Source organism: Pholcus phalangioides, unplaced genomic scaffold (assembly GCF_987345545.1).
Source record: "Pholcus phalangioides strain wild (caught in Gottingen) unplaced genomic scaffold, Ppha-v1.0 ptg000015l_1, whole genome shotgun sequence".
Lineage (NCBI taxonomy): Eukaryota > Metazoa > Arthropoda > Arachnida > Araneae > Pholcidae > Pholcus > Pholcus phalangioides.
In genome coordinates, this window is record NW_028301608.1 from 40775313 (window position 1) to 40800527 (window position 25215).

General features: G+C 32.7%; 1 protein-coding gene across 4 annotated transcripts in view; it reads right to left on the minus strand.

The window, feature by feature from the left end:
* Window positions 1-4534: 4534 nt before the first annotated feature.
* LOC149076028 (protein O-linked-mannose beta-1,2-N-acetylglucosaminyltransferase 1-like) overlaps window positions 4535-25215 on the minus strand; it is a 155675-nt gene continuing 134994 nt past the window's right edge. For all 4 annotated transcript variants that reach the window (XM_089243551.1, XM_089243550.1, XM_089243549.1 and 1 more), the window contains 20 exons: window positions 22862-22995; window positions 22356-22421; window positions 21208-21321; window positions 20395-20512; window positions 19678-19776; window positions 17625-17752; window positions 17369-17439; window positions 16653-16728; window positions 13298-13342; window positions 12013-12093; window positions 11388-11446; window positions 11226-11298; window positions 10994-11122; window positions 9752-9942; window positions 8873-8917; window positions 7858-7921; window positions 7698-7769; window positions 6459-6500; window positions 6273-6340; window positions 4535-5264 (listed from right to left, as the gene is read on the minus strand). In XM_089243551.1, the coding sequence (XP_089099677.1) occupies window positions 5192-5264; window positions 6273-6340; window positions 6459-6500; window positions 7698-7769; window positions 7858-7921; window positions 8873-8917; window positions 9752-9942; window positions 10994-11122; window positions 11226-11298; window positions 11388-11446; window positions 12013-12093; window positions 13298-13342; window positions 16653-16728; window positions 17369-17439; window positions 17625-17752; window positions 19678-19776; window positions 20395-20512; window positions 21208-21321; window positions 22356-22421; window positions 22862-22995 (1748 nt within the window). In that variant the 3' untranslated portion in view covers window positions 4535-5191. The remainder of the gene's footprint in view (window positions 5265-6272; window positions 6341-6458; window positions 6501-7697; window positions 7770-7857; window positions 7922-8872; window positions 8918-9751; window positions 9943-10993; window positions 11123-11225; window positions 11299-11387; window positions 11447-12012; window positions 12094-13297; window positions 13343-16652; window positions 16729-17368; window positions 17440-17624; window positions 17753-19677; window positions 19777-20394; window positions 20513-21207; window positions 21322-22355; window positions 22422-22861; window positions 22996-25215) is intronic.

The window sequence follows — 25215 nt, forward strand, 5'->3', positions numbered from 1 at the left end:
ATTTCCACATGCTTCAGCAGTAGTAAGTAAATTGCACTAAAAAATAAATAAATTGCAATTTTTGGCAAAATTCAGTTGCATCCCATGTTTGTGGCATGCTGAACCCAAGTATGAAGATATAGTTTCAGTTGAACCCATATGGGTATTACTATTATCAATTGCAATGGATGAATAATTTTATCAAGTCTGCCCGTGAACCACTGTCATGGACCATATTTTGTGGAATTCTGATGTAGGATAATCATTATATGAACACTAACAAAAAAGTACCCAGTGCTGCCTGGGTTTTCTTCATATACTGGGAGCAATTAAGAGGTTTCAAACCATTCTAAAGGAGTGACCATGTTTGAAATGCATTGTTTGGTAACCAAAGTAAACATTCCAAAAGTGATTGTTGAGACCCTCCATTGCTGCTCAAGTTTTTTTTGTCTATTTCAAGCACTTGTCCAGCACTGTTGAACTTCTAAGGTAGCCCATCATTCTAGTCGGGCCCTGTTTGGTCTATATGTGAAATTTGGTGACGATCTGTCTAAAATTGGATTTGTATACAGAAAATTAACTTTATGTATATATAGATTGCAATTGGAATGGTCCTTGTAACAAGTGTTGAACATATTAAACGGTATATGCACTTCCGTAAACATTCATTTGAAAAACACTGCAGTTTTGTATTCTTGCTATACTAAAATATATTCAATAGAGTTGGCGCAACCGTAATCCATTTCATAGCCAAAGTTGTAACCCTGTATTGTTTTGTTCTATCAAAATTAACATTAGCAGCTATGGTAATTTATAAGTTAAACACAACTTATTTAGACTTCAGGAAATGTACTTGTTTTACATGATAAACTTCATTCCCTGTAATTTTTTTTTTTACCCGTGGGGAAAGGGGAAATATGTCTTGTACATTAGTGTTGTATTACACATGCACTGAAATATTTTTTCCATGAGCTTATCTGCATACTCATGGTTCAAAGTTTCTAAGGACTTCTCACCATGGGTATATATCATAGAAAACCATTTCTTTATCATATTCAAATATGCTTTGCCTTAGTTGGATTGATAGACAAAAAAAACTCAATGTCCAAACATTTTGTTTTTTAATAAATTTAATACTATGAATTTGATTGTTATGCAAAACAGTGCTTTTTTTATTAAGAAAAACAAAATTCATGTATATATCAATCAGTCAAGGTATTTAAAAAAAAAAACTGTTCACATAAATGTGACTAGAGAATACATGTTGGTTTTAGGATGGTGTAAAATTATACTGAAAAGTATTCAATTTTACTCATTTAAGAATCTCCTTTCGATCGACAAACATACATACATACACAACAGAAAGTCGTTAAAAATATATATTTACATGAAATTAATTGCTTTCAAATGAACACAATATATATAATAAATGCGGCAGTACATAGCATGAATATCTTCATAGTTAATTCTCAAAGATGATGCTTTTAGGTGAATTATATAAATGCAACAAACATGTATTTTTACGTAGAAGAGGCAGTTTACTCCAACACACTTTTTTTTAGCCTTTTAATATAGAAAAGTATTTCAGGGAACTGATATGAATGATGACATAAAAAGTGAACAGTTTATATCAGAGCTTGACAGATTTCTTAGAAACCACATTTTTTTTTTTTTTTATTACCAGCATTTCCAAGAGTTAGTGACACTTCCCTATATAAGTTGCCTTCACAAACACCGGCATACAGAAAGGAAGAGGATTAGGGTTATATAAATCTCCCCTTTTGAGCCAAGAGTAGGCTTATGCTCGGACATATACAGTGGAACCTGAATACCCCAAAAGTATTGATAAACACTGATTTAAGCAATTGTCTTAGCAAGGGGTTCATTTATATATATAATCTCACCCTCACAATTTTTTAATATTTATGCATGTATGTGTACTTATATATATAGTTGAACAATTATATTCCATTGTCTATAAATTAACAAAGAAAACTACAGATATGTTTTTAGTGAGAAAAACACAACTTGTTGAAATACCTTACTTTTAAATGAGCAGTGCAATTTGCATATTTTTTTTTAACTTTAAAAATTTTGATCTGGCTTACTCAACCATCACTTGCTTAAAAGTTGCAGATGTCATTCACATGAATGAATTAATCCATGCGAATGACATCTGCAATCATCTGTAAGCCAAATAGGATCATTCGCACCCCATTGATTTCTATAGCTTCTCCCCCCCCCCCCCCTCCCTCTAAGGTGGAAGTGAGAATCTTCAACCAAGAGAAAATGGAATGCAAAAATGTTAAAATACACTGTCATAAAAATTTATAAACTGAGCAATTGAAAAAAAATTAGTTGCGATAACGCAATACAAATTGTAGTCAACCTGAGCAGGGTTTAGCCGTCAAGTTAGGTTTCTTTCCATTAAATTTAATATTGCGCAAACTACAACACTAATATAACGTGATCCTCGTGTATTCCCAAGGGATCAGCATGATCCGTCCAGGGAATTTGTTAGTATACATTCATGCCAGAACCAGGATACGAACCCAGACCTGCACAGTGAGAAGCTAGTTCCTTAACCACTCGACTGCCAGGCATCTATGTCGTTATCGAGATTCCACTGTACCAACCACACATTAAAATATAGAATTGATACCTAAAATTTTTTATGGTCATGGCAACCTGGGATATGTTACGAGCCTGGCTTTTATGGAGGCTCAATGTAAAAAGCAGGTACCGAGAGCTTTCAAAATTTGCATGCTCCTTCTCCATGCGTTAGTTTTCATCAAGGTGGTACTTAATACTGTGTTGGTCATATGTGTATCTGAAAGATATGCGGCTGCCCAGCAATTTATGATGAAGAGTATCCTGTGCTTAAAAATATGAGGGTGTGAAAAAAAAAGTGTAATAATAAGAAAAAGAAGAAACTGTTACACAGGCAGGCTACACGTGTGTCATGGTGGTTTGAAGAACTAATGTCCGTACGAACATCTAAATTTCAACTTTCATTTTCAATTCTAATAATATGCTATGTTTGTGGTTAATATTAAAAGGTTATAATTGTGTAATTATGAGTTAATGGATGGTCGTTGAGTTTTACATTCATGCACATAGATGTTAAATTGTTTCTTCCCTGTGCTTTGATCTTTTTGCTATTTTTCTGGTCAAGAGATGCATAAAAATGTTGTTCAAACCAAATTAAGGTAGGACAAGAAAAATACCAAAATTGTTTTTTTATTTATCTACTAGACACATGTAACCAGTGATGTTGAGATTTTTGCTGCTGTTATAATTTATTTTTTGCTTCCTAAGCATGAGATGAAAGAGAATTTTTGGATTTAAATAATCCTCAAGATCTAGATTGTGTTCACAATGTAATGCATTAGAAAACGAGGATACAGATTGCATTTGCAATCGATTGAGAACTTGAAGCTTTCAGTCAACTTTGAGAATACACACAAAGAAAACAAAATAAACGGGACATTAAAATATACTATTGAAAATATTTAAGAATTGCACACTTGGAATCCTGAAATATTATGCAACAAAGCAACCCGATGAGATATTTTTTGGTCAGCAACAATTGAGATGTTTCATGAGGACAGAGAAATCAATGTGATAAAATGGATTTGTAAAAAGGTGTCAAGATAGGTAAAAGTCTGGTATTACACACACATGAATTATACTACTGCATTCAAAAAGTTTCAAGACTCTATTTATTACAGATAGAACCTGTTTATATATTTGGTGTTACCCTTCGAAGTAACTACCCTGTGCACACATACAATTATGCATTTTTGCAATTGTTCATACAAAAGTATAAATGTGGATTGTAAGCTTACTTTAGAACCTGTGAATTTTTTCCCTTTAGCAAATTTTTTATCCGAGAGGAAAAACAAAAATGTCATATCGGGCAACAATCGGGGATAAGCTGGCTGTGGATGTGTCGGAATGTGATGTTTCTACAGGTAATCTGACACCAGGAGGGACTTCTCAGTCTTTAAAAGTGTCTGCATGATTTGGTGAGATGCAAGCGACCAGAACCGTGGAAAGTCAAGTCGTGGGTGCTCCATCACAATAATGCACCAGCACAAAGGTTCCTCTTGGTGTCAAGATTACCTGTCAAAACATCACAAAACTTCTACGACCAACTTATTCTCCCTGATCTTAACACACAACTTTTTCCTTGAATAAAGAACTTGCTTAAGGGCAATGATTCTCAGGTTCTGAAGAAGTGCAGTAAGCAGCGACAAAGGCACTGGAGGATGCGACAAAAGAAAAGATTGCGATTGGCATTTACATCTTTGCATGAACAATAGCAAAAATACATAACATCGCAGGGTAGTTAATTCAAAATAAGAAGGTTCTGCATTCATTCTTCTGTGATAAAATAAGTTTCTGAACTTTTTTAACATAGTAGTAATACAAGCAACAATAATTTACCTGAATAAATTTCCATATCCAACAGAAAGTGGCCATGTATCTGAGAGATACAAAGCAACCAATACTGTTAAAGCATATATTAAGTTAAGAAATATATTTAGATTAGATATTTTGAATAGCATAGTAAAAACCCACAGGGACGTTGTTTTTTGGGGAAGCAATCTGCTTCAGACTTGCATGCTATGTTCACAGTTAAGTTCCTCACATTTTCATTGATAAATCACCATTTTCAAATGGTCCATGTTAGAGAACATGAAATATATAAGTTCTGAAAAAAAGCTTATCAAAAATAAAGTTGAATTAATCTGTAAAATATAGGTTTATATTTGTGACTTTTGGTTAAGCTGATTTTTTTTTTCCTCATAAATTAGTGAATACATGTCCACATAAAATTGATCCTGAAGGTAAATAGTTGCCCCAGTCATTTCAAAATCATTTTATCATTGAAAATTTTGTTTTCAAAGCATTTGAAACGAGAGAAACTTAAAAAAAGCATTAACAAAACTCAAGGTCAGGAACTTGACATAGGAAATGGCGAGACCGATCACAAAACCATGGAAGGGGGAAAAAAAACAAAAAAAGCACTGCCCTGCAGGCTACGTGAAGTTCGAGAAATTGGTTTTTTTTTTCATTTTCCTGTACATTGTTCACCGCTTTTAAATGACTGAAAGTGTTTTTCAGAGGTTTCATGAAAACAACAAACACTCAAACTGTACACCAATAAAGTTGAAAGGTGAGTTCATCAAGAGTTCTATGGCACAAACTATCTATATCTGTCTTTGTCAATTTTCTGGTCTTCTAGATATATCGGTGTTACTCGAGCTGGTTTGAAGGACCTACAAAATATCACAAGAAATAGCTATAACAATAATATCTTTGTAAACTTTACTTACCATCTTATAACCGAAGCATGGCATTTACTGTAATTTGCTGTAGAGAAAATTTGCATATGTAGCTTTTATGCATCAATAATGAATTCTTGAGGAATAAGAGAAGTTATCGGCCATGTTTTCATAAAAGAAAATTGATTTTCCTATATATCTATTAAAAAAAAATTTCATGAATTCATTTATTAAATATTTATTTCTACTCCAGAATTTTGGGGGGGGGGGGAATTGGCAGATAATAAATATGCACTTAAAAATTATGATGTTTAACATAAAAAATCTACAGACTATACACAAGAAAATAGGGTACAATGAAACCTCGCCACAGCAATACTCAATATAACTATAATTCTCTCTACCATGATATTTTTTAAATCTTGTTTAAAATTGCCTGTAGTTTAATGCACAACTACCCTTGATGCAATGATATCTTTTACAACGATAAATCCTTCTATAATATTTTTTAGGATATTTCGAAACAGCTACTACAATATTTTTACATGCCACTCAGAATCACTTTCAATACATTTTAAAATTTTTCACCAGTTTTTGTTCTTTTGAGGGTATTTATTAAAATCAGTAGTTTGTGCAGTATGTCCTTTGAAAGAGTTAATGAAGTTGCTGTGAAGCTACTTTCTAACAGTGTTGTCCGGTAAACTACAAAGTGAAACTATTTGAATTTTTATTCATCAACTAATCAATTAGAATTTTTTTTCTCTGAGTAAATGCCTATAAAAGTATTTTATGATGGTACTAACAGTGCCAGTTCGTGATGACAACAACAGCATAAATTTGCCAGTGCTACGTCGGTGATAATGCTACCTCTCGATGCAATCATAATCCGTCTACAATTATGATTTTTCTAGGTCCGCAAAGTATCGTTATATTGAGGTTTCATTGTATTTTAAAAATTAATTAAAACTGTAATTTAATGTGTGTTAATGCTGGATAACTTACGAATAAGAAGAATTTGGCACTCCCACCACTAAAACATGGTTCCCCTTCATGAAAAGCCTCCACATGCTCTGATGGAAAAAAAATTATAAGACATGGGAATTACATAAATTTAAAATAAACTAAATTTAACTTTATCAATGGAAAAATTTCAAGCATGGTAACTAATGATGGACATTTCAATCTTACCTTATGATAACCCCTTGCATCAAGATCCCATATCTTGAAACACTGGAACAATTAAAAAAGATAAAATTGAGAATGTATCAAACTTAATCTAATATTTCACAAAAAAAAATTCATACTTAGTATGAGTAAGGGGAACATTACCCTTTAATTTCTCACACCACTCTTGATTATACGATATACTTTCTACTAGTCTATACTGTACAGTGATATCTCAGCTTAAAAATTTTTTGAAGATTTTGGTTCATGTTTTTCAGCTTTAGCTAACACAAATATTTTAGTTGATTTGGGTGCATATGATAACATTACACAGCCATGTTTTGAACGGAAGTTTCACAAAATCATCATCGGAACTGTTGCCACTCAAGCCTCTCTCTCTCTCTCTGATTGATTTATGTCTGCCTTAGGAATATCTGTCGGAAAAGTGATTCTATCTCTTTTTTCAGAAAGTTTTTCAGCCATTTCATATAGAATGAATTAATAGGCTAAGACAAATTCTTTTCTTTTTTAAAAAAAAAAAGCTCAGACTTTAATGTTTTCAGTGCACACTGTAATACTCTTAGCATCAAACTCAAGGCTTTGGACATTCTAGAAAATTATTTTTTCAATCTGCATGTATGAAGCATAGAAATGAACTTGGGCCATTGAGGAAGAACGGAGCATCATCACTATGACCTGGCTGACCATGTCATATAGCACACCACCACATACATATCTTTTTATTTTACCCCTGGCTTGACAAGTGGTGGGGGGAATTTGAATTTATTCCAAACAACCCGGCCCACCCCACATAATATCTTTTTTTACTTTTCTCGGACTTTATACGCCTTCCTACATTAGAAGACACGGCCGTGAAATCATAAAAGTTTGTGTCATTCATTGACACTGCAACTCAACAATCATATACAAAACATTTTTGTGGTGGTGTCCATTAAATATTGTGTTACTAATGTGTATTTTTCATGCTTTTCTAGTGATTTTCAATTTTTGTATTTTCTCAATTTTGCTTTTTCATGTTTTCTGGACTTCCAAAGCTTGCAACGACCTCCTCATTTTTCCATTTATTTATTTTCTCCTTTGATCTAATTTCTATTTGTGTGTGTGTGTGTGTGAGTAATATATATATCTTTTTTTTTGGTTCAAAAACATTTTATTTGGTTTTTTTCTTTTGTAACTAATTGGCCTCTTTACTATTGAAACTCCCTTCTTAATAATTTTTTTATATAAATCAAATTAACTTACTTTTGCTATTTGCAACCAAGTAGAGAAATCTCTTGGACCATTCATCTTTATGAACATCACATAAACTTCTCCCTACAATCATATAACATAATTCACATTATTAATATATTAATACTAAAATGAAATAATTGAGAAATGGCCACATCTTGTAGAAACTCACTTTGGTATCTGGGATAAAATTTTCTTCACACGGAGACTTGCTATGATCTAATACCACAGCTTTCCTAAATAAATATTTAAAAAACATCACATCAAATGACGGTAATAGAACCAAAAAATTCATTTTTCATCCGGGAATTAAATTAAATTTGTTTAGAAAATTTAGTTAAGTTTGTTGATGGGATGAAAATAATTTATGCTTGTGATGTAGAACAGTGTTTCTCAACCTTTCCGAGCCAGTAAAATTGAAAAAAAGACCAGAAAAATGTTTGAAATAGTTCAGCGGACCATGAACTTATAGCAAAAGTGCTGTGACTATGTGACCTGTATTTTATGTCAGTATTTTTGATCATACCGATCTTTTTATTCGAAGCTCATTTGGAATATTTGTAAATCTTTTCTGAAAACATGAATGCAGGTAATTTTGATGAGTTGTAAATTATATTATGATAAATTATGGCTATAAATATGAATATTCATCAAACAAATTTGTAATGTTCAATATTTTTTCCATGAATTACATTTCACTGCAATTTTTAATAACCCTTCAGCAATTGGCGCTGACCCATATTTTATCATATTTAATATCCCAATTTTCCATATTTTTCTTAATTTAAGTATTCTCAACCCCCTCCAAATCACTATCAATGTTTTTCCATGAAGTACATTTTCGTTTACAGTGATTTGCAGTAGCCCTTTATTTTCCCATCCTTCAGCAATTTTTGCAATAAATAAAAATTTTGTTGGATACTGCTTTTTTTTTTGGTGATGACAATCAGGGATATCCCATATTTAGGATCACAATTTCCCGTATTTTTCCTCAATAAATTATGTCATCCCAAGTGTGGTCTAATTTTTTATTTGATCAAAAAGATATTACCAAGTGAGTTACATACAATTGAATAGTTTTTCATTCAATTTGAAATTAAGTACGCCTGTGAACCGACCACCTTTACAATCTTCACAGACAATAGGTTGAAAAATGCTTATGTCGAATAAGAAATTTATTCATTTACCTCAAGAGATCATGAATCACATCTTCATAATTATCATGCTTGAGACTGTAAATAAAAAATTTATAATGATAATTTTTGTATAAAATAAAAAAAATTTATTTGTCTTTGAAATTGGAAGTGAAAGTGGCATATGCCTAGATTTTTGTGTATTGTGTAGTAAAACTGTCTATGTGGAGTGTTTTTTTTTTTGTTTTTTTTTCAATGGGAGACTGGCTCACATTTCCACCTTGAAATTAGAAAACAAACTTCAACCAACCACTGCTGGTCCAGTCCAGTGATGTTGTGGGAGAAGTCTTTGCTCACTGTACATATTAGGAACACAAGTGGGTGAAATATAATTTAAAACATGAAATCCAGGTTTTGGTTGCTGATAAAAACAATCAGTTAGAAATTGTCTGCTATTATGTTAAAAAATAATGAACAAAACATTTGGATGTTAGTAGATTAGTGATTAGTTTGTGCTAGTGAGGTGTGTTGTGCCCGAGTGGCATGGTGGTAAGATCCTCGTCTACCATCGTGAAGGTTGTTGTCAGGGTCCCGGGTTCGAACCCAAGGGAGGATGTCGATAAGATATTTTCCCTAACGAACTCGAGGTGACCACCGATAGACAGCGCCTTCACTTCCAACCCATCTCACTAATGGCAGTAAATTGCAATATAGCGATATGGCCAGAGTTGGTGTTTGGTGAAGTAGTGAGGTGTGTTGGTTTTTCATACATGCACAACCCTGTATTTAGAACAGCAAATGAGCAGGTTAATAAGTAGCCAAATTAAAAAAAATTGCAGTTATGTAACCAATATTTAAAAAATGGTTAGATGTTTCTAGTTTTAAATATTTTTTTTTTTAATGTATTAAAAAAATGGCAAGATGAAGTCTAACCTGTCGAGATCTTTTAACTCAACATTTGGTTGTGTATTGAAGGCATGTTTCTTGAAATAAATGTCTTGGAAAAATGAGTTCATATTGAGTCCAGAGGAGCCAAAGTGATAAGTTCTTGATATGTCTGGAACAATGCACTCTCTACCTTTCCTGATGTCTGGAAGACGCATCCACATATCCCAATCCCAGAGCTAAAAAAAATGGGATTTTAAACATATTTTACAGATCATAATTCTGTGCTCAGATGGCAAAATGTTATGCTACTTTGTTGAAATTTCACAATGACAAATTTGTAAATAATATTTCTTCAACGTGCCACAACTGAGGCTTTTCACTTATTGCAATATAATTATTACTATTTGCCTCTGTTGTTTCCTCATAAACTGAAAAAGAAATACAAAATTTTACCACCTGCCAAAATTTTAATGAACGAGACTCCGAAATACGAACAACTCAGTTTTTTAGGAAAAGTGACTTGTAACATTTTGCCATCTGAGCATAGAATTTATATTATTTCAGTGAGAATTTTTTTTTTTTAGATATCCACAATTCACGTGTTGAACTTGTCAGATAATTCTTGCCGTAAACCACAGCTTAAAGGTGTGCTCAAAGTAGGACTGGACAAATCGAGGAAAAAAATCGAAAAAAAAATTTTTTTAGGTGCCAGGTACAGACACAGGTGGGAGGACAATCCTCCTCCTCCTCCTTCCCCCAGTCTAAAAAAAATATGCGAGAAAAAGGTCTGCACCATACAATACATGGTGTATGGCTCCAGCATGGGGAATTTAAAATTTATTTTCTTACCACTGTAACATTAATTAGTTTAATTCCACAAGAAAGGAGACAATTTCCACAAGACTGTATGTGCTATACAGAAGTAAAAAATTTTCTAAATGGCAAGAAGAATTTACGTTCAGGAAGTGGTAAAGTGTGTAAAAAAACTAGAGTAGAAAGGGCATTAAATTTCTGTTGCACCCAAACAAAGAACCCTTAAACCAGTGATTCCCAATGTGGGCCCCCTGGGGGGCGGTAGAAGCTACTGGTATAGCATAGGATCCTATGGGTTCGATTGCATTGGGAGAAAAAAAATTTATGAAGAAGGGGGCGATGGGACAAAAAAGGTTGAGAAACTATGCCTTAAACTCTCGCTTTGCACAAGAACCCATACTGCTGTTCCAATAAGACTCAGAGCACATTTGCATTTCCACATATTAAACAAACCATGCATCACATAAAAATCACCTTTTCTGGAGTCGGCCACCGTGGCTCAAGCTCCTCTTTGTACAAGCTGCGTTTGAGTATCCACCCCAAGCCAGGCATCGTCTCTACTCTGTACAGTAAACCTGGATCTTCGCTCGTATGCTCATACCCCTATGGAAAGAAAAAAAAATTCTATAGATTAGCTTATCATTTAAGCATGTCGAGTAATATTTCTACTCTGAAATACAGCCTCGACTGATTAATATAATACTACCTGATCATTCCATGCAGATATGCAATAAATAGAATCATCTTCTTCAAGCAAACGTAATGTTTGACTGAAATAGCTGTAAAATATAAGGTAAAAGATATCAATGCCAAAAAAAAAAATTACACATAATATCCTGCGCAAATAAGTTTTTTCTAATGTAATAACCTGAAAAAGTCTGGCGACACATCCAAATCTTCTTCTATGATAATTGCATACTTGGCATCCTGAAACAGAGTTTATGGTTGTTTATGGTAATTTTGATAAATTACTGTATAAACTACTATTATTTACTTATAATGTTATTATTTATTTATAATAATTTGTTTTATTATTTATTTATTTATAATAATTTGTTTTATTATTTATTTATTTATAATAATTTGTTTTATTATTTATTTATTTATAATAATTTGTTTTATTATTTATTTATTTATAATAATTTGTTTTATTATTTATTTATTTATAATATGGTAATTTTGATAAATCTGGTGATTATGCATAATAACCAGAAATTATGCATATTCTCTAATTCAGCGGTTCTCAACCTTTTTTGACTCGCAGAACCCTTTTTAGTAAAAACATTTGATGGCGGAACCCTGTAGGCCTATTTTTAATTATTCATTAAAGTTACTGATTTATTTTTACTATTTAAAAATATTTATAATTATTTTTTTAAATTTTAATGTTTTTTTTATTTTCCTAGAGCAGTCGCAGAGTCCGTGGAGCACTGGTTGAGAACCGCTGCTCTAATTTATCACATTTACCACAACAGATATATGATTTGACATACTGGGAACAGGTTGAACGTGGCTGTAAGGCTGGCTTTATAATGTTGAGATATCCTGGCATTTTTCATTCCTATAGGAGTGTGCTATAACAAAGATACAGAGAAATACATAACAAATCAAGTTAGAATACATCTGAAACACAGTTTGTTCAAGAAGTATCCTACCATAATTTTCAGTGCATAAATCAAGGAAGATGGGGAAAGTATGGTTTGATGCATGTATGTAGGCAATCCTTTTTTTTTCTTGCCTGCAAAAACTGCCAGTAGCCAACAGACCGCTGATGAGTGAGGAAGCGTGAGTGAGTACCATATCACATTTTTGTTTTTTGACAAAATGGCAGAAAAGACTTTATCAATGTTACTGCATTAATCATGATGGATATGCCGATTGTGATGCAAAACCTCTTAGTAGCACTCCTTAATGATGGTTGTGCAGTGCTATGCATACTCATGATGAACTGCGCCCTTAGAGTTATAGAAGATGGTCAGCATGACTTTGACATTGTATTTCCTGAAGACCAAATTGTCAGTAAAAATGGAATGAACTGATCCAATGATAGTGCTCACTTCATCTGCAAGTTCTCTGATCAGGATTTGATGATCTTGCATCACCAGAGTCCTCACCTGGTCAATAACGATCTTATTTCTGAATATGCAGCTATTCAGCACCTACCAGAACGTGCTTCACTCCCTATTGATGTTCTGCCATTTTTGAAGCAATTGTACTACTCCTTTATCGATGTGGTGAACACTTCATCTCTGGAGTTCTGTTGAATCTTGTGGTTGGTTTCCACTTGGAACCACAAAGCTTCACACAAAATTTAATGCATTGTTCAAGTTTTTCCTGCCATTTTGTTAAAAAAATGAAAATGTGACAGTGTTTACACTTCTTCATTCATCAGTAGTCTGCAGGCAGGAAAAAATTCAAGCATGCACACTAGGATGTCCTACATAAGTACACCAAACCATGCCTCCCCGGCTAGAATATACCCGGCCCAGGTAAATATTCCAATACTTCAAATAAAAATTTGACCCTGAATCAATGTTTTCCTTATTGAATATTTCAATGAATGTGCTTTCAAAGAATGCATTATTCATTTCTTGATTCCAGAGCTTCTCAATTCATAAAATTTCGTTTTTAATAGTTCTTAAATTCAAATTATTCACAGTTGAAGTACTTCACCCACTTAAATCTATGGTAACTAATAATTGTTATTGAAATGAATACTGTTTTGATGACATCAAAAATTGTCAATACACTTTAATTTTTGTAAAAGAGAATACATACTTGGATTCCCCTTAAACCAAAGAGTTTTGTCACTTCCAAAGGTTCCTGCCATTAGTAAATACAGTAAATATCAGGAAAAGCATGAAAATACACATTATTAAAGGAAAAAAAGTAATAAGTATAACAATGTTTAAATGAGAGTATAGTCCAGCCAGAGCACCTGGAATTATATCTTTGCCAAATAAAATCAATGAAAAATTTTGATTTTAAACGCAAAAAAAATGCATAGATGTTATAAAAGCGCACTCATGTGCTTACTCCAGTACAATAGACTAAAAAGATGAAAGATTGTAATACGTCAAACAAAGGTTCAAGTGAAACAGGTTTATGAAACAAATTCATAAACATTTGAAAGGATTACTTTTCAATGATAATATATATCCAAACTTTTCTTCTCTCTTCGTTTAATTTCATTGACATACTATAGTATTTAATGCTCATAAAAAATTCATATTTCACACAATTTCATCTCTCATGATGCCATTGCTCTTTTCACGTATATTGTGCTATATTCATTTGTACAACATTTATCATTCAGGTAGTATAGTCCTCCAACTACAAGATGACACTGGGCTACGGCATGTCACATCAGATCATTCTATTTATTTATTTATTTATACAATATTGTTGGCCCTTGGGCCTATACAAGAGGATGCGATTGAGAATGACAAAGATATTGTTTGATGTTGGATAAAAAACTAGTGATAGAGGGAGATTCAACAATAGAGCTTGGGAGTTTGTTCCATTCACCAATGGTATGAGGAAAGAAGCTGTATTTAAAGCAGTCAGTGGAAGCAAAAATAGGTTTTATTTTAAGGGAATGGTCGAGTCTTCTAGAGATGTAGGATGGTTTGGCTAAGATACCAGAAGTATCCATGTTGAACTGACCATGGAAAATTTTATAAAGCAATGTTAATCGAGAGATGAAACGAAGAGTAGAGAGAGGGAGGAGATGAAGTTCATTTTTAAGTTCGGACACAGAAATGAAAGATGACCAGCAGTCGTGAACAAATCGGGCGGATTTATTTTGAATAGATTCAAGTTTGTCTATATTACTGGAGGTGTAAGGGTCCCAGATTTCAGCGGCGTAGGAGAGGACGGGGGATATATAAGTTTGGTAACAGAGAAGTCTGATATCCCGAGTAGAGTGTTTAAGATTGCGGCGGAGGAAGAAAAGTTTGTTAAGACACTTCTGGTAAATGTAGTCGATGTGTTTGTTCCAACTTAGGTCGGCTGAAATAATGACACCAAGGTATTTGATATGTGAAACTTGGGATAACGGTAAATGATTGATGGAGTAGGAGTATTCAAGAGGAAGAAGTTTACGGGTAACTTTCATGTGAACCGTTTTTGAGATATTCATTGGCATTTGCCATACGGAACACCAGTCGGCGATGGAAGCCAGGTTATGTTGGAGAAGTTCTTGATCAGATTGATGGTGAATGATACGGTAAATTACACAGTCATCAGCAAAAAGTCTAGTGGTGCAGTTGAGGGATTGAGGAAGGTCATTGATATAAATTAGGAAAAGTAACGGGGAGAGGACCGATCCTTGAGGGGTCCCAGACTTTACGGAGGCGGATGACGAGTTATGATCATTAAAATGAAGAAACTGTTTACGGTGTTTTAGGAAAGCCTCCACCCAATTAAGTAATTGAACGTTAAGGCCAAGGCGGGAGAGTTTGAGAAGAAGTTTATCGTGGGGAACTTTATCAAAGGCTTTAGAGAAATCTAGGAATACGACATCAGTTTGTAGGTTTTTATCAATGGCTTCAGAGAGGTCGTGGATGAAGAGGGCCAGTTGAGAGGTAGTAGAGAGAGATTGTCTAAAGCCGTGTTGGTTGGGGAAAAAGAAGCTGATGGAGTCTAAGTGGATACAGATTTCTTTTGCTACAATATGCTCGAAGATTTTACAGCAGGAGGAAGTGATTGCTATTGGCCTGAAGTTAAGGGGGTTGGAAAGTGAACCCGTTTTGTGGATAGGAATAATTTTATTGATTTTCCAGTCGTTCGGGAGGGTAGCAGAATTTAGTGAAACATTGAACAGGATTAAAAGATAGTCGGCGACTTCATCAGCACAGAATTTAAGAATAGAATTTGGGATGTCGTCAGGGCCAACAGAATGGGGTTTCAGTTTTTTCAAAAGTTTTAGGATACCTTGTTTGGAGAAGGATATAGGGGGTGAGTTGTGGATAGAATCAAAAAAAGAGTATTGGGGAGGAGAGGGGTCTATTGAGAAAACCGAGCAGAAAGCTAAATTGAATTCGGTAGCCATCTCTGAAGGAGAAAATGTATATTTATTTGAACTTCTCAGGGAAGTGGGACCAACAGATTTAGGTCTAAGGTAACTCCAGAATTTTGTTGGATTGGTTTTTAAGTAATGGGGTAGAGAATGAGAGAGGTATCTGGACTTTTGGACGGAAATGAGGTTTCTGAGGTGGAGGCTGAAATTATGGATTTGAGTGAATTGGATTTGTTAGTTTTATATTATTTTATTATTTATAAAATATAAAACTAACTTTTAATCTATTTTTATCTATCTTATTTTATCTATCTTATTTTTATCTATCTTAGAAATCTATCTAACTTTTAATCTATTATTTTCCAGAAGGAAAAACCAAGTGTGAAAGCTTCGTTACTGATGAGCTATTTTCGACACACAATTGGTGTTAAAAGAATTGAATAAAACTCATTCAACATGATGTGACATGATGTAGCCAAATTTCATCTTGTAGCCTCCAAAGCAGAATATGCCAAAATCTGTGTCGTACATCACAGAACAGTCAGTGCTACTACAGACCACAATCTGGAAGAATTTTAACAAAAGAAAAAAAGTGTAGAAAACCCACTATTATGGGAATTTTTACAGCAAAACATTTCCAGTCATCTGTAGGCTCTTTGCAGAACAATGCAAAACATTCTGCTTGAGGTCTTGTGTTTGGAAAAATATAGTCAGTAAATAATTACAGTTGGCAACCATTTCTACGAACCCATACGAACGTGAAAAATTTCACATAAAATTGAAAGTTTTCAAATGAAAAAGACATTCCAAGGAATAGTATATTCTTTAGAAACAGAAGATTAGCTTGTAAATTGGAGGTTCATAAAAATCGGGCATAGACTGCATAAACATAAATAAATTCTCTACACCATACTGAATAAATGTAGTTAATTACTAGATAATAATCATGTGTATGTGATTTCCTACTTATAAGAGTATTTTTTTTAAAAAAGTTAATCCCTAATAGATGAAATCATCTGATATCTGCAGCACTGGATAAGACAGAAATAAATACTGTAAAAAAATTACAGAATATTAGCATATTATTAAACATGATAGGTAATTCAAACTAACCTCAAAATATCCATCAATGAAAACGGTGATCATTTCTGGATTGCATCCATTCGCTGATAGTAAAGATCTTAGCATTCTGAAATAAAATAATGATTTGAAAGCAATGGCAATGTCAAAAAAAGAGCATCATATTAGATAATTTAATGTTATAATGAATATGAAATTTTATATATGAGTAAATATTAAAATTTAATGTGTGTGAATGTTAAAATTTAAAGTTGTCCATGAAAAAAATTGTCTGCTTCACACAGTGCTAATGGAATATATATTGAAAAGTTATTTTACACTTCTTAAGAGCAGAATATTGTTATAAAAGTTATAACTATACTATAAAGGAATATAAAAGTAGTTTCTGTTGCCACAATAAACTAATGAGGGTTCCGGAAATACATTCCAATATATCAACGTAAATCGCCTACGGGTATACCAAAGTTGTGTTCAGTTTGAAAGGAAGTATATCAAGGTTTTATCATGTATCAAAAATATGCAGAAAATGAAGATCAATTCATTTTGCAGCAAAAGTTAAAATGTAAAATTTGTATAAAGTTTCAATTAAAAATATATGAAAAATCTCGATTGGGATATTTCAGAAATAAAATAGGCCTACCAAGAAAAGTTAGAAAGCATTCACTCAAAGAAAGAATATCACAGCTGCAAACAGTGATAATTGCTAGAGATGATAAATGTAAAAATTAACAACCTTTTAAAGTTCTCACCTGTAAAGGTAGTGAGGTCTGTTGCTAGCAATTATTGCAATGGGCACATCATGAATTCTGTTATTTTCAATCTAAACAATAATAAGACTACAATCAATAACATTCCAAGACGAAATGTAATGATTTAAATTTATAAAATGCTAATGTATAATTTTATTTCCATTTTAATTTTGTATAATAATAATTAATTTCCTACAGAAAATTTCACTATTTATAAGAAATGTATATCAAGATTTATAACAGATTTTATACTGACGTCTTTAGGTGTGAACGTAAGAGGAGCAGGGTCAACACAACTGCACACGCTCCCATATCCTTCTATGTGATTACAAAAGGCTCTTCTTCTGTGATTTTCTTCTGTGTCTGTCCAATCGCACTCACTTTCTAATTTAACATTAAAAAATATATATATATATATATATTGAAAAATTTTGTTGTAGTAAAATTTTGCAGTGATAGTCAAATATGCAAGGTAAAATGAAGATATTTTTTAAATTAAAGATTATATTCAATAAAATCTTCAAGCTTTAAAAACCTTAATATTGCAGAACAAAAGAAAATTAAATTTATTAAATCAAATGGGTGAGTACATCATTCTATAGTATATTTGGCACTGCTCAAGTGCTCATCTTAATGCATGCAACATACTTACAACTTTTATGTATGATATGGGAGGTTGCTTGTGAGCTTGATCATAGCCTTGGGATTTGTAACATCCACATTAAGTGGATCATTTGGTGCAATTATCAGTATTTTTTTTCTGTTATTTTAGCTTCACTCATTAAAAATTTTACTAAAAATATTTATTCTTATGCTACAATACAGGTTTTGAACTTTTTTTCTGTACTAGTTCCTCCACAAAATAAAGTGTTCCAGACTCTGCCACGAAGCTGAGCTGGAAGACATCTCAGCAACAAGATAAGTCCATTGGCAAAGTTCTTGCCTTATTTCACTCATTCTACTAGTTCCTTTTAAAAGCTTCCAAAATTTCTCTGTACCTCTCTATTAAGGCAGTGCTTAATAAAGCTGATCCCCTTAATAGCTTAAAAAAAATTGGAGGTACTTGTGCCTCTCTCAAGAAACTCCAATGCCATCCCAATGAATGGGCACCTCACAGTTTGATAACCACTGTGTTGTACAATTCGTCCATGCAAAAAGATTTATTGAAAATAAAACTATCATTTTCTGCCTTGATGTTCTCTTATCCTTTGAGAAAATTTCACGGCAATCAAGCTGTGATTTTCAAATTAATTGAATTTTATTTTTTAATTATTTAAAAAGCATTTTTTATAGACCGATTTCCATGTACAGGTGTCTGTCGTCTTACACTGTTATGCCATAACACAATTTTTAAAAGTTGATTTTAAGAATTCCACCCTACAAAATTTGGCTTGAAATTTAACTGTAATCCTGGAAATGAGCTTGCAAATCGAAGATATACAACATAGCTGAATCCTTTGACAATGAAAAATACATTGGATTTGATGATGATGTAGCTCAGACAAATATTAGAGAAATGCTCAACTACAACTCACCAGATAAACAATGCTACTAAAGTAAAGGAGACAAAAAATGGTTCTTGTCAGCCAAATCTCAACTGTTTCATTAAAAAGAATTATCAGCCTACCATACTAGGCTTTTCAGGAAAGAATGCATCCACACACTCACTAGAATCAGTCAGAGGTAGTGAAGACAGAAAAAGTATTCATTCAATTCATTTATATTGCCTAAATTCAAGGGATTTATTCAGTTTGAATAATTAATTCATTTAGAAAAAGGTCCTTTGCTGCTGGAACTTTTTAGTTCAATTTTTTAAATCCTTCTGAAGAAAACTAACACCCTATCTCGATTTTCCCCATGTTAAATTCAACTCACTTTACGCGATTGTCTTACATGACTATTTTGCTGAACCTTTTAATCACATAAAGTGAGAGAGGCCTGTATAAAATTAGAAGTACTGCATCAAATCACAAATATTTCTTTTAAAGGAAAACTTAAGAGTAGTTTTTTACGACCTCTTATACAGCAAAACCAGTCTAAGTTGGACATTAAAATGGTTCCATTAAAATCTGTCCAAGCTAGAGAGGTGTCCAAGATATAGAGGTACAAGACTGTGGGTGAAAGGATTATAGTAGGCTGCATTCAAAACCGTTCAATGTAGAGAGGTGTCCTAACTGACAGGTTTTACTGTACTATAAAAGATGTATTTCAGTTTCTTATACTCATTTATAAAAAAAAGTGAAATGCATTATTTTTCAAATATCATATGTTTGTAGTAAAAAAAAAAAATTAAAAATATATAATATTACCTTCAACAGGAACCAAAGGGACCTCAACTCTAAGTAGCACTGGAGCTCCCCAGCTATTGAATTCTGGGCTTTTGCTGTAATTCTCTCCATAAACTTTCCCTTCAAGGAAACAAATAAAAAACATAAATGAAGCACTTGAGACATCTTATTTTGAAGCACGAAAAAGAGTAATAGAAAGTTTTTAAATACAGTAAAATCTAAACTATCTGGTATAATTTGGTGGAAGGTCGGGCCAAATAACAGAAAAGCCGAATAGGACTGAGTTTCTATTAATACTCATTTCCTATCCCCACCATACCATCAAAAACTGCACCTATTCATATTTTGTGACCTCTTGGCACTGGTTAATACTTTAATGCATAATGCAAATATTTGTTATGTTCTGTGCTGTACGTTTTAAGAAATTATTACAGAAAAAGGAAGTCCAAGAATATAAATATTGTTATGAAAATTATGTAAATACTACTTATTTATCATTTATTATGCCTTTTCTTATGCATGTAAATAGTCATAATAGCCTGTAAATAATAATCTTATGTAAAATGAATGCATTCCTCTGTAAATATAGAAAATTGGCAACAAACTTAGCAAAGTTTGGCAAGCTCTGATGATTTAGCAATGTCATGGCACCAAGAGACTAGGCCGTATAGTCGAGATTTCACTGTATATTTATTTATAAAAGACAGCTATCTTTGATATTTGCATGAAGACATTTACCTCCCTTCTGTGTAGCCATGGCCCACATGTCTCTCCATCCGATCACATGAGCTTTCTTACTACCTAGACGCTTCAAAAGTTCCCTTGCTGGTTGCTTCATTTGGAAAGTACCTTCATCCTATGTTTGTCATAAAATACAAAATTCAATTAATATAAATTAATTATATATAAATTAATATAAATTTATAATTAATATCAATTAATTATATGGCCAACAACCGAATCAACAGAGCTTGGAAATTTCCTGCTGGGGTAACAGTTTTCAACAAACACATATTCACACAACTATAATATTAATACGTTTATGTTTTGGACAAATTCATTATAATCAATATAATATTTAGAAATTTAATTCAAAGCAAAAATTAAAAATTGTCATAAAAAAAATGGCATTAACATACTGTTGTGCCATCTACAGACACAGAGACTTTAATACAAATTATAATTACATTCTCAATCATAAGGCATTAAATTTTAAAGAAAATAAAAACTGTTTTTTGCATAAACCAATCCAACACACAAAATAACAAATAATGGAACAATCTAACTTGCAGTATTTTTTATCAAAATAGATGACGTCAAAGATATTAAAAATAATATTTTTTGCATGGTAGTATTCCTGAATTTCTCATTAAGCTGGATTTTCTTTTTTCAAGTGAAAAACATGTAGTAACTAGAGTTCATGGCAGTTCGTCCGCCAAGTCAAAAGAGTTCAAGTCGCAACAGTATATATATATCATCACTTCAAAATTATTACTATATAGGAATCATCATTATCACTACACAAAACAATCATAATTGCGCATCACTGACCTTTATAGTAAAGATAAGTATCCTCCCATCAGAAACCATATTTAAGAATAGCGACATAGCTTCATCTTCATGGGGTGAATATGTATCAAACATACGCTGAGCCATCACACTGCCCTTTAAATGGATAAAAATGATTTGAAAAAAAAAACTTAAGTTGTAAATTGTTTTAAAAAATACAACTTTTCAGATATTTTGTCATTTTTAATCCCTCGTAGCATTACACTAATAATAATAAACCAGGTATCTTCAATTTGTCTCTTATGAACACTGTGGTGTCACTAAAGTACATAAGATTACTTGATACAGTCGTCATTCAGTTTCATCAAATCAAAAAGACTTGAATGTTCATAGGATTGAAAGTTCAGAAACAGGTTTAAAATTCAAAAAAATGTTGTTTAGGACCACTGGACAAATTCACAATTTTTAGTGGCAACTGAATTACAGTGAAACTTCACTACAACAATATTCAATACAATGATAAATCCCTCTTCAATTATATTTCTTCAAATTTTATTTGGAATTGCCTGTAGTCTAATGTTGATCTCCTCGCGATACAATGATATCCTTTACTTTTAGAGATTTTGAAACTGCTATGATGTTTTTAATACTTCGCTCAAAATCACCTTCAGTATAATCAAACACTGCAAAAAAACAATGTTAGATCATTTTTTTCACTTTATAATTAGTATCGTGTTATACTGGAGATAATAGATAAGAGATCATATTGATAGTACATATTGATAATACAGGCTTTTTCAATTAACACCTCCAGTAATCCAGGTATTTCGATAATCCAGCACACCATGGTCTGATATGTGCAGAATTAGCGAGAGTCTACAATATTAAATTTTATCGCACCATCAAAAACTGTCTTTATGCAACAAAATTGTATAAAAGAAATATTTTTTACAACCTAATTTTTACCAAAAAAAGCCATATTTCTCTTAATCTGTGCTATATTGAAAATTATTTCTCTACAATAAATGTCCCATGTAACAAATTTCTCTATGGAGCAAAGTGGTTTTGTTACATGGAAACTCAGCTGTATTTTCAATATATTGATTGTCATATTGTTTATATTGTATATATATATTGTTTTAATATACACACTTACAAAAATAAAAGATTCGGGGAAAAGTTACACTTACAGTAGCTTGATTAAGGACTAGAACATGGATACCTCTCCCTTTGTTATCCTCTGCATCTTCTAGTATCTAAGACAAAATATAAAAAAAATCCAATCATATTACTATGGAGATTTAAAAAATTGACCACACACTGAATTATAATTAATAAAACCAAACTAACTATGTCCATACATATACACTATTACTTTTCTTTTCAATATTTTTTATCTGTACTGAATGAATTTTCAACTATTAAGCATGTAGATAAAAAAATTTATGATTTATATTTACCAAAAATCAATGATTATTTTCTAAATTATATGACCAACAACTGAATCAACAGAGCTTGGAAGTTTCCTGCTGGGGTAACAGTTTTCAACAAACACATATTCACACAACTATAATATTAATACGTTTATGTTTTGGACAAATTCATTATAATCAATATAATATTTAGAAATTAAATTCAAAGCAAAAATTAAAAATTAAGTCATATAAAAAAACAACAAAAAATGGCATTAACATACTGTTGTGCCATCTACAGACACAGAGACTTTAGACTGACTTGACAGAACTTCAACAGTTAATATTTTTGGCAGGCTTTCTTGTAATCGAAAGCTGTTGTGTCTTCTCTCATTCCCAACATAACCATCAGAATCACCTAGAAAAGGGAACGAAGTTTTCAAAGTGTCAGGTGAATATATATCCACTCAAAATGAACTTCATTGTATGCAGATAACTTACATTTTAGATTTATTATATCACAGTATTAGCCAAGCATCGATCTTAATATTTCTTCCCAACTGAGTATGCAGAGTATGTCCTCATGCATAGGCGTACACAGAATTTTCTTGTGGGGGGGGGGGGAATTCAATTTTTTTTTTCCTTCTGAGGGAAGTTTACTTTTTTTCCTGCAAAATAACATTACAATCTCCTCTAAGGGCCACCTCTGAATAATAGTAACCTCTAAACAAGGACCATATTTTATTAGAACCATATGAGTCTCACAGCCATAACATTACAATTAACTTCCAAACAAGGATTTCCAAACATGGCTTCAGAAAAAAAATATGTACATCGTGAGGAGAAAAATAGCATTCAAGCTGATTTTCAAGGGAGTTTCTCTTCTCCCATCCCACTAAACTCTATGGGGGGAAAGATTATATATACTTTGTTTTCTTGGATGCAAATGCTAGATGGGCATTCAAAGCAGTGAAGAGGAGGAAGAACTTATAAAAATATATTAGAGGAGACATCAGAAGACCTGCTGATACAATATTTGAAATCACAAGGGGAATATGCAAACCGTCTGATTACTAGAAACTCTTTTGTTTATTTGGCATTCCCTACTCCAAGGAATGGTTCAGTCCGAAAAGATGGTGCTTGCGAATGGGGAATGAATAGAAATACCCAGGGCATACATTTTTTGCGAAGGATGTGTCAATCTCAATCTTCTTTTTACAAGAATGCTTGTCAGCATCTTATGCCTTCAGCTATTGAATTGAAATTAAAAACATCCTGAAAAGAAGGCTTTATCATGGGTGGGAACAAAAAGGGTTGCTGGTACACCATATTTGGGTCCATATCAGTTTTTCTCGCCAAGTTGTTTCTGTTGTGTTCTACCTTAGCACTGCAAGCCTAAATTTTAAGATGCCAAAACATCACTGAAGCTTGATTAATAAATTATTGTTATAATTATCAATATAACCATATATAATCAATAATATAATTATCATAATCAATTACAGAATAGATTATCATTTTACATGCTTTGTAGATTACAAATTTTAGTTCTGTTTTTCAGAAATAAGACAGCCCCACTCCCAATAACAGCAACTTTCCAATAGTAGCCGCATTTTCACTGTCCTGTTAGTGGCTGTTGGGAGGTTTTATTCTAGTTGCATTATAAGTTGGGCCTGATTTGCATATGGGCAAGTAGTGGATTTGATCAGAGTTCCATAATTTATATGGGACTGTTCACAGCAGTCTTGTGCAGTGCTGCAAGTTTTGGATAGCTGAACACTAATTGTAAATCACTGACACATTTTAAACATGTGTACAAACTGAGTGAAATGTAGAGCTTTCACCATCAATATCAACAGACTGTTTCTATAGCAGTTGATTTAATAACCTCTCAAATGAAAAAAAAAACTTCCTAATAAATGTGACTCAGGTCTGGAACATCTGATGCATATCTTGCACACAACCCCCCCCCCCCCAAGGTCCTGACTGTAAGTTGAAGCAATGGAAATTGGGTTTCACAGACCGTGCCATCAGAGGTGGATTCATAAGTTTGCTGCCTACAGGCTTTTCAAATTTTTCCACCCATCTCCTATTCTAATTTGATGTTCTTGACCACCGCCAAACTTGTTACTTCAGTATGTAGCCTGCTTAGTGCCCCCCCCCCCCAGTAAATATGCCTCTGGGTGACACCATATGTAATCATCGTTTGCTGCTTTTTGTTATCAAAAACAATATATATTTTGTGCAAACACGTTTGTCGCAAAATCAGGTGAGTAACCATACATCCTTTGAATAATTATACCCTTTGCTCAACCTTAGATTATCTGTATTAACTTAGTACTTGGTTTTCCTTGGAAGGTTGATTTTTTTTTTACACAGGTTCCAATCTAATCTGTCCCAAAAAATCAGGTTCTACAGCCTTTTCAAAATGTTCCTTTTTGCTATTTACACTGGATATATAATGGTGCATTCATTTTTAATCCTAAAAACTTTAAAAAAAAAAAATTCACTTAACACTATTTTGTAAGGAATAGAAAATAGCATGGGTACATTACATAAAATTACAGCAAAAACTAAACTTGCAAGGAAAACACTTTAAAACATGAAAAATAGTATATTTGAAAGGCATTAAGAACAC